Below are 15900 nucleotides of genomic sequence, written 5' to 3' on the forward strand. Positions count from 1 at the left end.
ATCATGCAAACTACACTTTTCTGAAGAGTTTTTATCTTATCAGAACAAATATATGAAGAAAGTGCTATTTTTGTATGAAAACTGCATTCCAGTACTAAAAAAGGACATTTTTGTATTGTGACAACACTACTACTACTACTACTACTACTACTACTACTACTACTACTACTACTACTACTACTGCTACTACTACTACTGCTACTACTGCTACTACTACTACTGCTGCTACTACTACTACTACTACTGCTACTGCTACTGCTACTACTACTACTACTACTACTACTACTGCTACTATTACTACTACTGCTACTACTACTACTACTACTGCTACCGCTACCACTACTGCTAGTACCACTACTACCACCACTACTACTACTACTACTACCATTACCACCACCACTACTGCTACTACTACTGCTACCACTACTGCTAGTACCACTACTACCACCACTACTATTACTACCATTACCACCACCACCACCACTACTACTACCACTACTACTACCATTACCACCACCACTACTACTACTACTACTACCACTACTACTACTACTACTACTACCACTACTACTACTACTGCTGCTATTACTACTACCACTACTACTACTACCATTACCACCAGCGCCACTACTACCACCATTACTACTATTACCACTACTACTACTACTACTACTACTACCACCACTACTACTACGACTACTACTACTACTGCTGCTACTATGTCCTAATGAATTCAGTTTTCTAAAATAATCTAAAATAACCTGTGTGAAATCCTGAAAATGGCCTCCTGGTAGTGTAAGTGTTTACGAGCAGCAGTACTGTGTCCAGTGAGAGTGAAGTGTATAGGAAACATACTAGGAGCTGGTTGTTATCTTGTGTGTGTTGGGGTGAGCGGTGAGCTCATATGACATACTTCTTTTATGACTATATTATCTTGGTCTAATGCTGGATGATAAAACAAAGAGCCAAGAACCGCTTATCTCCCCAGACCTACTTTGCATGTCTAAAGTTCAGAGTAGAAACGTGCTCTTGAAGGAGTGTTTGTGTACTTTATCTTATAGTGGGCTTCTGTAGTGGAGCTTTAAAGAGTCCATATGATGCTATTTTCTCATCTAAGTTGTAATGTTTCCTCATCAAAACACACATGGAGTTGTGTTTTGTTTCATTCACACATGTTTAATGTACGAGTTCTTCTCTCAAACAGAAAACACACTGTTCCACCTTATGATGTCATGTGGTATTAAAAGAATGCTACACTGTACTTTTAAACTCCATACACCTGCACTAGAATCATTTGGATACTTTTAGTTTTGGAATTGCCAATCTATATATACTGAACTGAGGTGAAAAGGTAGATGCTAACTTGAAAACTACTGCTTTGTGACATCACAAAGTGGAACAGAGCGTTTTGGGTTTTGGAGATGTAGACAGACTAATAATAAAGGAAAAAAACTGAAATGATACGCCAGTCCAGGTATGTTTTTGAGGAGGTAACAACATTCTTTTTTTTTTTTTCATTTATGTTTTGATTAGAAATGGTTGGCATCTTTACAATACTAAATCATTCTTTTTCTGACCCCTTTTTAAAAAACAACAACAAAAAAAACAACAACAACAAAAACTGTGTAAGGTGGCTAACTTGGAAACCTTCATCAGATATTTCACCCATTAAACAAATTCTGTGAAGTCAGGGGATCCATACAATGTTACATGGTACATGATATCATGGATACAAACTGGATACATTTTTCCCAAATCTTATAGTTTTCCCTTTGGGTTCTCAGAGTATATGTCATTTTTTCCATTTTAAATATTTCCAAAATTATACCGAACCAGTCCTCAAGTGTTGGAGAGACTGGAGTAAGCCATTTCCTAGTTAATGATTTCTTGCTGGCTGCTAAAAGTGCCTGTAATAGTTTAATATCCCCCTTCGGTCCAAGACTGTGTTTATACCCAAATACATAAAAACACTGTTTAGAGTTTTATTCCAGACTAGTAATGGCATAAAGCTGGGCATTCCCAAAATACATGAAAATGGTTCGGCTCCATAGATCCACATTTCCTCCAACATTCAGCATGTGAATTTTTATATTTACTTTGTTGGGGGGTCCTAAAGGATCTTATAATGTTTTTCCAACAATGTTCTCTCCATTTCAATGAGCTTGTGGACGTCTACTGGAAACTACAAATGTTTTCCCAGATTTCTTTAGATACAGTGTTGGGAAGGTGACTTTTAAAATGTATTCCCCTACAGATTACAGATTACAAATTACATCATCCCAAAATGTAGTTTGTAACGGAATCCATTAAATTATTTAAAGTGAATAATGTAATCTGAATACTTTGGATTACTTGCTGAAGAGAAGCAAAGACGAGGAAATTGTAACATAAGAAGTTTTGTCTGATAAAAGAAAATTAAAAAGCCCAGATTTTATTGAACCGTATTAAAAATATTATTGATAGAAGACGAAGAGACACGTCCACACAGCATGGTTTAGTCCTTTTAACTCCTGTTTTAGTCCTGGTTTAGTCCTGGTTTTAGACCTGTTTTAGATCTAGTTTAGACCTGGTTTTAGTCCTGGTTTAGTCTTGGTTTTAGACCTGGTTTTAGTCCTGGTTTAGTCCTGGTTTTAGACCTGGTTTTAGTCCTGGTTTAGTCTTGGTTTTAGACCTGGTTTTAGTCCTGGTTTAGTCCTGGTTTTAGACCTGGTTTTAGTCCTGCTTTAGTCCTGGTTTTAGACCTGGTTTTAGTCCTGGTTTAGTCTTGGTTTTAGACCTGGTTTTAGTCCTGGTTTAGTCCTGGTTTTAGACCTGGTTTTAGACCTGGTTTTAGTCCTGGTTTAGACCTGGTTTAGTTTTCAGCAATGAGTGGAATTACCGAAAAAAAAGGGGGGGGGGGGGGGGGGTATAGCCCAAAATATGAAAGCAGGAAAATACCTCCATGTAATCCATTCATTTCAACAAAGTAACTGTAATCCAATTACCGCTCATTGAAACAGTAACTGTAACCGAATACAGTTACTCATAATTTGTACTCTGATTATGTAACTCCAGTACATGTAATCTGTTACTCCCCAACACTGTTTAGATACAGTTATTCCTGTTTCGTTTTTCCAGTCTTTCTTGATATATAGAGTCGTATCATTTCTTGCATAGAAGCATCATGTCAGTAACAACATTCTAACATGGCTTAAAGATCACACGAGTCAATTTTGTGTAATATAGGACCTTTAACGTTTATGGACAGACTTGATAATACAACAATATCCATTTTGTTCACTTCAGAATGCTGCTAGTAAAGCAAAGTGCACATTATAGTTGTGTAGGCGCTGCACGTCTGGCTTAAGTCAACGGCTCATGAAGGGGACTAGTCTGACTGCTGTGTCCCTCCAGCGTGTCATGGCCGCCGCTCATAAACACTGTTCCATTGTTTAAACATCAACAGACTGAAAACAAAGCGCGTGTGGACAGTCACGGTCCACGGAAATAACATTATGTGCAGTTATGTCTTGGCCTGAACTTTTGTCTGCGTCTTTAATCAATGTTTAGCAAATTGTGAGTGTTTTGTTCAAGGCTGCTTATATTTGTGTTAAGAACTTAAGACGGATAATACGATTTTAACAAGTAACTGTATTGGTTTATGTCAAGAGTGTTTGATTTTGGGGCAGTAGATCTGTGTATATTATTTTATTTTATGGGATTATCACTGTTCTGGGTAATTTTTTTTTAGCAATTTTAAAGCAAAGTAGGTCAGTTTGCAGCTTTATGGTTCAAAACATTAAAATTTAAGTGTGTGCTGCCTTCAGTGGCCTCTGTAATTTCTAGTTCTATGTGACATCAAGCATGACTGTCTTGATACAGCCAGGTGTTTGATTATATACTGACACAATTTTCACGAGACGAGACACACCACGAGAACGAGACAAGATGAGATTTTGACATAATTTTTTATAAATAAATAATAATAATAACGTCCATTTCACAATTTTGGCTTCACTCGTTTTATTTATTGTATGTAGTGCTTTAGTGGTCATTGTACACAGCTTTTTTTGAACTACAGCTTCTTCAATTGTACCAGCTCTTAAGTCTTTTTCTGTCAAAGCCAAAGGGAAATTCAGGAGGAAAAAATCTCACAAATTTAAAGTTTCTTTCTCCAGTCCTCTATAGCTCAAATCTTATTGTAATAGTGAAAAATGACAAAAAGTGAAAGAGTAACTATCATGACAGGCAATTTGAAATTAGCACAAGCTGGAACAATATATTTTTGAGTTTTAAAAATGTCTATTTTTTTATAAAAGTGGGTGGTTTGGAGTATTTTTGTCATACTTATCACTTGTTTAATTCTGCTATTTATTTGTTGCAGCTTGTACTTATTTAATGATACTGTCTATTCAGAAACAGTTTACCAGTAATAGCTTGTATTATTATTGTATCAGGGCCATAAAGTAGTTTCAATATTTTAAGTTATCACAAAATTTCTCTGTAAGAGTAATATTGTGCTTCAAAACAACAGCCTCACTGCCAACCGATACATTCATCTGTCTCTAAACAACTAGCTTCTTTGTGTCTCTGTCTCTCTCTGTCTCTCTCTCTCTCTCTCTGTCTCTCTGTCTCTCTGTCTGTCTCTCTGTCTCTCTCTCTGTCTCTCTGTGTGTCTCTGTCTCTCTCTCTCTGTCTGTCTCTCTCTCTCTCTCTGACTCTCTGTCTGTCTTTCGCTGTCTCTCTGTCTCTCTGTCTCTCTGTCTCTCTCTCTCTGTCTCTCTATCTCTGTCTCTCTCTATCTCTCTGTCTCTCTCTCTCTGTCTTTCTGTGTCTCTGTCTGTCTCTCTTTCTCTGTCTCTCTCTCTCTGTCTCTCTCTCTCTGTCTCTCTGTCTCTCTGTCTCTCTCTTCTGTCTCTTCTGTCTTTCTCTGTCTGTCTGTCTCTGTCTCTGTGTCTCAGTCTCTCTAGTCTCTGTCTCTGTCTGTGGTATGAAAACGTCTACACACTGTCTAAACTCTTAAACACAGCTCTGCCCTCTTTAAATGTTACTATCCATACGTCAAAGTTTTCCATGCAGCAATCTCTATTCTTACACATGACTTCACCTCCTCGTGCTGCTGACGTTACGCCAGAGACACAGACAAGAGCCAAACGTCACACACTGGAATGATCCTCTCATTTTATCTTAATTTGGTCAGATTATCACAGATTGTCATAATCCAGACGCAGTTTGTGAAGAAAAGTTAAATACATTGAGAATTACAGGAAGTAGAGAGTTGTAAAACACTGAAATTCTACACAAAAGTTTGGCACAGTTTACACCCAAGACACAGATTTTTTCTGATACAACTTTTCTTCTATTTGTATTTGTCAGATAATCATTTTTGTGTTCATTAGAGGAGTTTTGGCCCAGTGTCCACTCCGGTATAGTTGCCAGGTAACAGTTTATCTAGGAAGTACAATTTTAAACTAAGAAATGTCCAAATTCAGAAAACAAATGTGAGTGTGTTTGCCAAAATCTTAAATCTAATGATCTCAACTGTGTTTTAGCAAATTGAGCAGTCTAACCTGAGATAACCTGACACTTTAAAAACCATGTCAGTGCTGCTAATGCTGTTCTCCCATCCATGGAATCCTGACCTTCTTACCCTGCAGTCTGTCATGTCCTCCTCTTTAACGTGGTGTGTCTTGATCCAGAGCATCCTGACTAAACCTTATGACTGACCCATATACTCACCCTGGTCGCACATTTCACCACGCACCCTCATGTTGACCAAGATTTCATGGGAATGTGAAGTGACTCAGTTAGAGGCGCTGTTTGTCTGTCATGTTGCTCAAGGAGACGCTAATCTATGAAGCAGTGTCAGCCACTTGAAGGGAGCTGATGTCTGTGCCCAGGGTTTGCTTTTTTTAATCAATTATATACAGTTGGGGTTGACAGGAAACATTTTTCTTATGTTAGATAATCGTCCTGTTGCATCGAATCCACTTGAATGTCATAAGAGGGGAGTGATAGTGTGAAGTGTCTTGCTCAAAGGCATAACTGTAGCCTGTTTTAAGTGGAGATTTGAACAGCTCGAACTTAAAATCTAAGAGTTGTGTTTTGTTTCATTCACACGTTTAACACACAAACCCTGCACATTTAGGCTGAGTTCCTCTCTCAAACTGAAAACACTCTGTTCCACATTGTGATGTCATTTAATAATACAGGAAGTGCTCCATTGTGTTTTTAAAGCCCTGGAAATGCCCATCTTAACTGAATTAAAGGTAAAAGGTAACCGCTAACTTGAAAACTAGACAATGTGGAAGAGATCCTTTTGAGCTTTTGAGATGCAGACAGACTAATAATAACGTGTTACTCAAACATGTGTGAAACAAACACAACTCCAGGTCTGGTTTGGAGGAGGTACCAACATTCTAACATGGTGTAAAATGAACAAGAGTCTATTTTGCGCAATATAGGAGCTTTAAAATGTATCTGAGTGAAGGAAACTAGCACGACCCAGAAACGTCAGGCAGCGTTGTCATCTCAATTATTATAGGTCACTGCTGAGACTGGCTTTGAAATCACTGGGGACGAAGCAGAGTTGATGGAATGTCACTTTAAAATCAACACAATTTTTCACTAAATGTGCTATACGTGCAACTATTATAGCGAGCAAACAGGAAAAGCAGGCCCTCTGTGCTGTTTGCCCACCAGTTTTATATTACTGAGATGTTTTTCCCTTGTAATTAGTGTGAGTGATGTGTTGACATATAGGCCATGTATGTATGTTACAGGGGGATCCCTCAGGGCACTGTGCTGACACCTTTAAATTTAGACTAATAGGCTAGATCATAATGACAGAGTACCCTCCTTTTTACAGAACGGTTGCACTGAATTTGATCTTGCACATAGATCTTGGTCTAAATAGGTACCTGATTACATTTTTTTAGGGCCAGACCAATATATCAGTTGGCCGATATTATACCTTGTTATATCCTACAATCCTATTAGAGATTATTGTCCTGATTTGTGGTGCTGTATCAATACTTATCTGAGGAGTAGTTTGTTTGTGATGCATCCCCAGAGTGTCATCATGTGACTCACGTGATCTTGTTTACACCAGTGTGCAACAATGAGGCGCTGGCTTTAAATTCTCGTGTCTGACCCACAAAACTGACTATAAATAAAAGTAAACTTCAGCACAGTTTACGCCAGCAACAAAACTACTGCTTGTTTTTAGTAGCGCGAGTGTGGAGAAACAACCTGTTTTCTTCCACTGACATACTGTAAAGTGACTATTGTGACTGTACATTAATATGTGAATATGTGAGCTGTGAATGGAGGTGTGAATGATCTGCATTTACGCATAATCAATTACCGCGGCGTGCAGACATTTACCGCTAATGGCGGTAGTTTGCTTACTTTGTTTACTGGCTAGAAGGTCATGAAAAAATGCCATTAGGCCGAATTACTGTCTTTAAATATGACTGTAAAGAGGCAGAATAACAGTAAATGTCACGTAAACAAACCCAATTTACAATACAGTAGAGTCAAACCTAAATTTTATAATCAGCTGAAGATTTACAGTGATTTTTTTGTAAACATCACTAAATATATGAGCTGTTTATTGACCATGAGCAGCTCCAGAGACCATTTTATTGGTTTCATATCAGATCCAAAAAAAACATATCGGTCAGGCCCCAGTTTTTAGAATTTGATGTAAAAAGTTGATGATTATAGTGTTTTTTAACATGAAGGATTGTGTAAAACAGTTTCTAACCAATAAAATGTTCCTTGCCTAACAGCCTAGCGTGAGTTACACAAATGAAGCAAATAACTGTTTTACACAAACATTTTCACAATTAAAAATAAAACCTTTTTCAAATGACTATCTTTATAATATAGAACATTTCTTTTAGCAACCAAGCTATCTTAAATAGCTTATTTTAGTGTTTCTTAAATTATAGTACTAGCAGGTATTGATACTAAAAAAAGAGTCACATTCATAGACAGAAATGAAGATTTCCTGAAGCTTTAGAATGATGTTGAGCTGTATCAGAGCAAGTAGAAGAGCACATAGACTCGTATACACATGGACCACTAAAGGTCCACTGAGGATTACACACATATAAGACCATCACATTCTCTTGTCTGTGTGTCTGTGAGTGTTTTTTATTTTCACTGTGGTATCAAAATAGACTTGGGTTTAGATCTGGTGTGAAAAGTTTGAGATCCACTGGCGTATATGCTTGCTCCACATTTCTTTTTTGTACATTGTAAACCTGTTCCGTTGGCTAACTAGTTTCCCGTTCAAATGCAACATCCTGCTTTGGCTTTCCCTTTCCCTGCATGTAGCCATGTTTGTGGACATGTAAACAGTGTCCGTGCAGTTCTCCGTGCTTCCTTGTTATGGGTTCATAGGTCACTCCTTTATTCTTCGTTCTGATAAACCGCATTGAAAGAAATGGGTGCAGTGCCATGGACTGAATAGCTCTCTGTGATATGAGACACTTGATAATGAATAACTGTTTAATATTGATTAGATAACATTTTTAAATGTGATTAAAAATACACTGTAACCTTTCAAGATGTTATTGCTTTGCCTGAAATGTTCCACAGTACAGCATAAACAGATACAGATACAAGGCTGAAATGGCTAAAACAGGTTTTCATTTTAAATTCTCAAAGAAACTGTCTGATGGAAAAGCATGGATACTATTTCAAAGGCGCTGCAACTCATTTTTATTGTCTTAAAACACAAAAACAGTTGGTTGATTTTAATTGGTTTGCAGTGGTACAAAGGTTATTCCTCACTTACCTTATGCTTTCTGAGCATCTTTAATTGTTCACCTCAATGAATTTACAAGCAATTTTCACAACTCACAATTCACGGTAATGCTGACAACAATCAGCATGCTAATAGTGCATTTCCCGATAATAATTTGAACAATAATGCACTTTATAATTAGTTACAGACAGGACATAGCAGACTTATTTTGATCTCAGGAGCTGCTTATACGACATATCTGTACTGGGGCAAGATCTGTTTAGGTACACGGAAGAACTTTAACTGATAACATTCATTTTGCACCTTTTAGAGTTTAGTAGTTTACAATAACTCTAACCCAGTGTTTGTTTTGTGTATCCACAGTTCCCGTAACAACAAGAGGAGGAGTTTGGCTACAGCGACCCCGTCTCCGACCCTGTCCAGACCTCTCTCACCTCTGCCCCTCTCCACAGGTAAACCCAGCCTCTTATATCCAGAGGGTATCAAAAGGATCGTAAATCAAATACTAATTGATACTACAACTAGATGCTCATTTGAGGAGTATTGATATTAAGAAAGTCACATTCACAGGAGAGAAGTTAACCTTTCCTGATTGTGTTTAGAATGATCTTGAGCTGTATCAGAAAAAGTATAAGGCTCCTGGATTTTTTTCTTTGCGGGCTAAAAAAAATTTGCATCCACACACGTGCCGGATCAATAAATATTCACGTCCACACGACAACGAAGCACTGAGCGAAAACGATGTAATACATAATGCCACACCTGTATGTGGCGCTGTTAACAATGATAATGATATTAATTAAAGCAAATCTTATCACCGTTTTTTAAACTTTAAGGTAATTTAACCGATTTTAGATGTATCCCAGAAATATAGCCATTTTGTTTCGCAAAAGTTAAACATAAGTCACAGAAAGAACACTTATATTCCACTCAACAGAAGCTGAACCGCATCAGCGCTCAATAGTGAGCTGTTTTTCTTGAGAGCTTTATGCAAATGAGCCATGTGGTTTTAAGTTTCATTTCTGTATAATGTGAACAAATATGCAGAAAGCTGTGTGGATAAGGAAGGCCTGCGGACACAGAAACGATGTGTCTGGACGCAGATCGTTTGATACGGTGATACGCAGATTTGTTTCAGTGTAAATGTAGTCTTTGTTATTGATCCGTGTGTATAATCTGTGATGTGTTGTTAGTATTGGCAACAGCAGCGTGTCTCAGTTGCTGGGTGATGGGAGCGGCTCTGTAGGCTACACCTGTCCCATTTTGGCAATGCTGGCAAACAGTCAGTTTGAGGGCTGCAGACTTCACTGCATCAGAGGACCCTGACGATGACGGGATCATGATGTCATCGTTTTCCAAAAGCTGCGGTTTGCTTGTCCACATGAAAACGTGATGCAGGCTTTCTCAGATTTCCCCACTCTGGAACCCGTTCTCAAAACACTCAGTTTTCGGCCACCCAAAACGCCGGCTCTGTGTGGACAAAAGGCCAAAACGAATATAAACTTCTCAGTTTTAACCAAAAAACGTTGTCGTGTGGACGGCCCCTAAGAGCACATAGACTAGTACACACCCATGGACCACTGAGGGATTAGACAGATATAAGACCACATAGGAATATAAGAGAAAGACTAGGATTTAATGTTTGATTATCTAACTAAAGAGTGTCTTTATTATCATTGTGGTGTCAGAATCTGTTGAGTATCGAGTAGTATCAAAATTGAGTTTGAAATGTTAGTATCATGACAACACTACAGTCCCTGACAAAAGTCTTGTCGCTTATCCATTTTGTAGAAACAAAAGCTTATAACCTGACTTTAAATTAATCGATTGGCTTTAGAAATGTCTCATATGAAAGCTAAAACCCTCCCAAATTATGCTCAATATACTAAAATAAATTAGCTTCACTGAAGAAAGATTGATCATTTAATGAACTCAGAAAGGTCAGATTTTGGCAAGACAAAAGTTTTGTCGCCTACAGAAAATTGAACAAATAATTTACTTCAAATACAAAAATATGTTGCATAACGTCAGTGAATGAAGTAGTGGTGCTGTGAGATCCATATTTAATATCTTGTATGACTCCATGAGCTTGAAGGACGCATCCATGCGGTTCGACAATGATTCATACAATTTGTTGATGAAGTCATCAGGAATAGCAAAGAAAGCGTCTTACATGCCTCCCAGAGTTCATCAAGATTCTTTGGTTTTGTCTTCCATGCTTCCTCTTTCATTCTACCCCAGACATGCTCAATGATGTTCATGTCTGGTGACTGGGCTGGCCACTCCTGGAGCACCTTGATCTTCTTCACCTTGAGAAACTTTGATGTAGAGATAGAAGTATGCGATGGAGCACCATCCTGCTGCAAAATTTGACCCTTTTATGGTTGGGAATGTAAGAGGAGCTAATACTTCTTGATATTTTAGGCTATTGATATTGCCTTCCACCCTGCAAATGTCTCGCACACCCCCATACTGGATGTAACCCCAGAACAGGATTTTTCTGCCACCAAACTTAACTGTTTTCTGGGTGAATCTTGGATCCATGTGGCTCCAGTAGGTCTCCTGCAATATTTGTGGCAGCTGTGATGTAATTCAAACGAGGATTCATCTGAGAAATCCACCTTCTGCCACTTTTCCAGTGTCCATCCTTTTAACAGGCTGTGGGCCTGTTTTTTAATTGCCTTTTGTTTAGTGCTGGTTTCTGTGCAGTGATTGGACCATGGAGGCCATTTCGAGACAGAATTCTACAAACTGTTGTGGTTGACACAGGGACTTGAGGTGACCAGGTCTGGTGGAGCTCTGCTGCAGTGGAAAAGGGGCCTTGGATTTTTGAATCAACAAACGGTCCTCCCGAGCAGTTGTCTTGCGGCTTCTGCCGGACCTGGGCTTGTCAAAAACATCTCCAGTCATTTCAGATCTTTTTCTTGTTCTTTGTACTTGACGCTGAGACACATTGAAGGTGTCACCACCTCAGCAGTGGATCTGGTCTTCAGCCTCTTGATAATTAACGCTTTGGTCTCAGGGTGGATCTTGGGCATGTTGTCAGAGGTCAAGTTGCAGTTGATGTGAAGGTCTGGTGTGCTGGGTTCTTTTTATACACACCCACTAATTGATTGATCAGTAACTGATCACAGGTGAGGCTGTAATCTAGGATTGGGTGCATCATATGACAAGGCCACAAGACTTTTGTCTTGCCAAAATCTGACCTTTCTGTGTTCATTAAATGATCAATCTTTCTTCAGTGAAGCAAATTTATTTTAGTATATTGAGCATAATTTGGGAGGGTTTTAGCTTTCATATGAGACATTTCTAAAACCAATCAATTAATTTAAAGTCAGGTTATAAGCTTTTGTTTCTACAAAATGGATAAGCGACAAGACTTTTGTCAGGGACTGTACATCCTTTCCGACTGACTGGATGTGTGCGTGACTAGAATGAGGAGAGTTTGAGAGCTCCGCTGTTGCCTTTGGAGCCCGGGGCCTGGTTGTTTTCAAGTCATATGTCATAAGACTAACACCAGCTTTCCCACGATTTATTAGTGTTGGAGCTTTAGGGAGGAATTGTAGGAATCCTGTAGTTTAAAATTCATATTTTGGATTTTAGAACACAAAAGCAAAAAAAAAAAAAAAAAAAAAGCTTACATTTTGACAATATTAACCAAGATTAATTGAAGAATTCATTATTGTCTCATAATTAGTGATGCAATTCCTAGATCCAATCATGATTTTTGACCTATTTTATTTCAAAAGGAGATTGTGCAGAATACATTTTTACCTTTTTACTATTTGTGATGTAATATAAATTTTCAGTAAAGTTTCTCTATAATTCAAAAGAACTTATAAAGGGCAAAATCAAATCAGTGATTCTATTGTATAAAAAAAAGCACATGTTTAGTAAACAATGTACAATTAAAACTGTCAGTTTGATCAGAAAAAAGGAGTGAAAGGAGTACAGAAATACTGAAGTATTTTGGTTTGGTTATAAAGCCGTACGTATGTGATAATGATATGGAGGCTTGACACACACATGTATTAGCTCCACAGTGGATAATTTATGGACAGACTTGCTCAGGGAGTGGCACTGCCCTCTGAGGCTGCCATCCAATCCCTCTGTGCCCTCCTCACACACACACACCGATCATCACCAAGCTTCAGCTGCTATGCTCTTATACCAGTTTCATATCGACTTATCTTCCTGCATTGTGTCATTTTTCACTCTCTACAGCTCTTTTATTAAGCATATTTCAATATTTTATACAGTCATCACTTGAACTAAAATGATGTGAACAACCCCACCTACCAAAAAATCAGAGTGTGTACAGTATGTACACACACACACACACATATACATATATACATATATATATATATATATAAGTTGAGTATACAGTAAACAGTTATACTACACATACATGGTAAGTGTGTACTGTATGTAGCAGTTTTTGACAAAGACATTAGAACTGCAACTGAACCTGAGTTGCCAGTTCCTTAACCTGGATATAGACAGAGGACACATACAAGTTTTTCCTCATTCTCTGTATATGAACAGACCATAACTGGAGTGAAAGATCAAAACCTCCAGAATTCACTCACTGAGCTACAGAGGCTGCACTAGCACTTATGAACACTAGGCAGTGAGCACTTGGGTTTAGGTAGTGAGGATTCAAATCAGAGAGAGGCATTTTATGTTTAAACCAACTGGATTTCACTAGTGAATCTGGCAACACAAATGCAGGACTTGTGTGAGGCTCATTCTGCTCTAACTGGATAATCATCTTGAGCCAAAAGACCAAATTATAACAAAAACACTTTAGCTATCACATCCAATGTTTTTCTCATTAAGAATAAATCTAGTAGAATTGTTATTTTTAAAAGCTAAGTGTATTTGATTCCATGTCTACCTCATCTGCAGACAAGGTTCTCTCATGTTTATGGACTTTCAGATCCAGTTCTTACATAGTGTTTCTTTAATCATGTATTTGTCTCCTTTGCAGCTGGCAGCAGTCCTTCAGAAAGTCCCAGGAATGTCTCTGCCAGCTCATCTGCCAACTTCCAATTTGCCCGCAGGTAATGTGCCCAGTTGTTATAATGAGATTGTATTGTAATAAGAAGCTCGGTGGAATCTTTTGTGCTTTTGGACTGTTGCTTGCTTTGGTAATTAGGGCAGTTAGGATTATAAAGGCAGCCAACTGCTACAGCCAGCTGGATTCATGCGTTTCCCCCTCATCAACTGCATGCAGGGTGTTACAGACTGGCTTATTATGCAGGATTCTCATCCAAAAGATGACCATAATATCATATGGTCATGTGGTATATACCACATACAGGAAATCGATATGATTTAAAAGTGCACTACCTAATTTTTACCATCTTAAAAACATGAAAAATAAAATGAGTTCATTTTAAACAGTTTGCAGTGTTATTCCTCACTTATGCATTCACAGCATCCAAATTATTCACCGCGCTAAGTTTACAAGCACTTTTTACAACTTTCAGACCAGAGCAGAGTTTGTATTAAAAATGTGTACTTGTGTTGTGATGATTGTTACAGTAAGTATTCAAAACTTTTTAGTTGAAAAGTTCCCAGGTGGCACATGGCACTTTGTCCTCTGTATTGTTCAATTCGATTAAATTTATTCTTACTAAAACCAAAAGAAAGGATGAATGAAGAATATCTTCAAATAATAAGGTAGATATTCCAAAGCCTAATTTGAACAGAAGCTGGTCCTGACCAAACAACAGCAGGACTGACCTTCACATTTTGTACAACACTAAAAATGACTCACCCAAAATGTGACCTTTTTTCTTCTTTTGAATTTCTGCCCATCTTTTTCTAGAAACATCCCACTTAAAACCCCCAAATGCTTTTCCTTATTTTGCCCATTTAGTTGTTCAAATTAATATTGTGAAACATCAGTATTAGAGCCATGTGTTGTGCCCCAGTACAGATATATTATATATGCAGCAACATATGACCACAGTGTGCTGTCTCCATCTAATCAGAAAACCTTTTATTATCCAATATCAGGAATTGCACGTTAGCATGCTAGTTGTTAGTTTTATCATCACAGCAAAACTGAAAAGGACTTATAGACCTAAACTACTGGGTTAGCAGTTTTTATGCAAAATAAGACAAGAGATTTTGATGTTTGTGGAGGAAACTTTTCAGTTGGAGGGTACATCAAATGCTTTTCTCCAGAAATGTCTGGAGATGTTTCACAGTATGGCATTAAAACTTTCTATCTTCATGGAGACCAAACCAGACCAAGTTACAGGTCAGATCTGTGGAGAGGCGACCCCGCTTACAGTCAGAATGTTTGTTTTTCTAGGTATTTTTGAGCTCTAAGATAGAGCTGTTTATTGTCACACTGTGGAACTCTTATAAACTCAACTCATCACAGTGAATAATGAGGATGCTCTGAATGCATAAGGCAAGTGAAGAATAACTCTGGACCATTCCAAGCTGTTTAAAATGAACTAGTTGCGTTTTTCATGTTTTTAGGACAGAAAAAGTCAGGTACAGTGCCTTGAATGGAGCGAGTCAGTGCACATAGCTATTACTGCTCCAATTATGACAAGACCCTCTCCTGGCCTTTCCACTGCGCTTCTAGCTCCTAAGTGCTGAAGGCTTTAGAGAACACAGAGTCCTTTAGCATTAATAAGTGCAAAAACATAACGTCCCGACAGTGTAGGGCCGTGTGCAAAGTGGAGGTGGAGGAGCTGTTTACCTTCTTATTAAAATGTGTCAGATTTGCAGGCGTTGAGAACCGGATTTATCCACATATATAAAGGCAGTGTTATAGTGACCGGGCAGATGGTAGTGCTCACGTTTAAAGGTGCATCATGCAACTTTTGTGGTGGAAAGTCTGTCAAATGCTTTTCTCCATGGAGAATTGTTCTTGCTTTGTCTGGAATGTTTCACAGTGTGGCATTAACCCTTCTAGACCGACTGGGAATATGTTTTATATAACCGTGCATAACTTTCCTTCTGGCATTATCCTTCGTCACACGCTGTGTGATGACGTAGGGAAAACAAGTGTCTAATAGGAACTTTGTTTTCCACCAAACTCATGCTCTCCGTCCATTTTGATTGGGCCAAACTTTGCCAAAGAGTGTAGTGAGTCAAAATGGTCGATGCTCTGAGCG

At 38.2% G+C, this 15900-nt stretch overlaps 1 protein-coding gene across 1 annotated transcript in view; it reads left to right on the forward strand.

Moving 5' to 3' along the window:
• Positions 1 to 15900, forward strand: part of mast3a (microtubule associated serine/threonine kinase 3a) — a 95723-nt gene that overhangs the window by 25486 nt on the left and 54337 nt on the right. The window contains 2 exon segments of the mRNA XM_055151566.1: positions 9119 to 9207; positions 13749 to 13821. Of these exon segments, the coding sequence (XP_055007541.1) occupies positions 9119 to 9207; positions 13749 to 13821 (162 nt within the window).

The sequence above is a fragment of the Boleophthalmus pectinirostris genome, unplaced genomic scaffold (genome assembly GCF_026225935.1).
Source record: "Boleophthalmus pectinirostris isolate CB_2022bp ecotype Guang Dong unplaced genomic scaffold, ASM2622593v1 HiC_scaffold_16, whole genome shotgun sequence".
In the NCBI taxonomy this organism is placed as follows: Eukaryota; Metazoa; Chordata; class Actinopteri; order Gobiiformes; family Gobiidae; genus Boleophthalmus; species Boleophthalmus pectinirostris.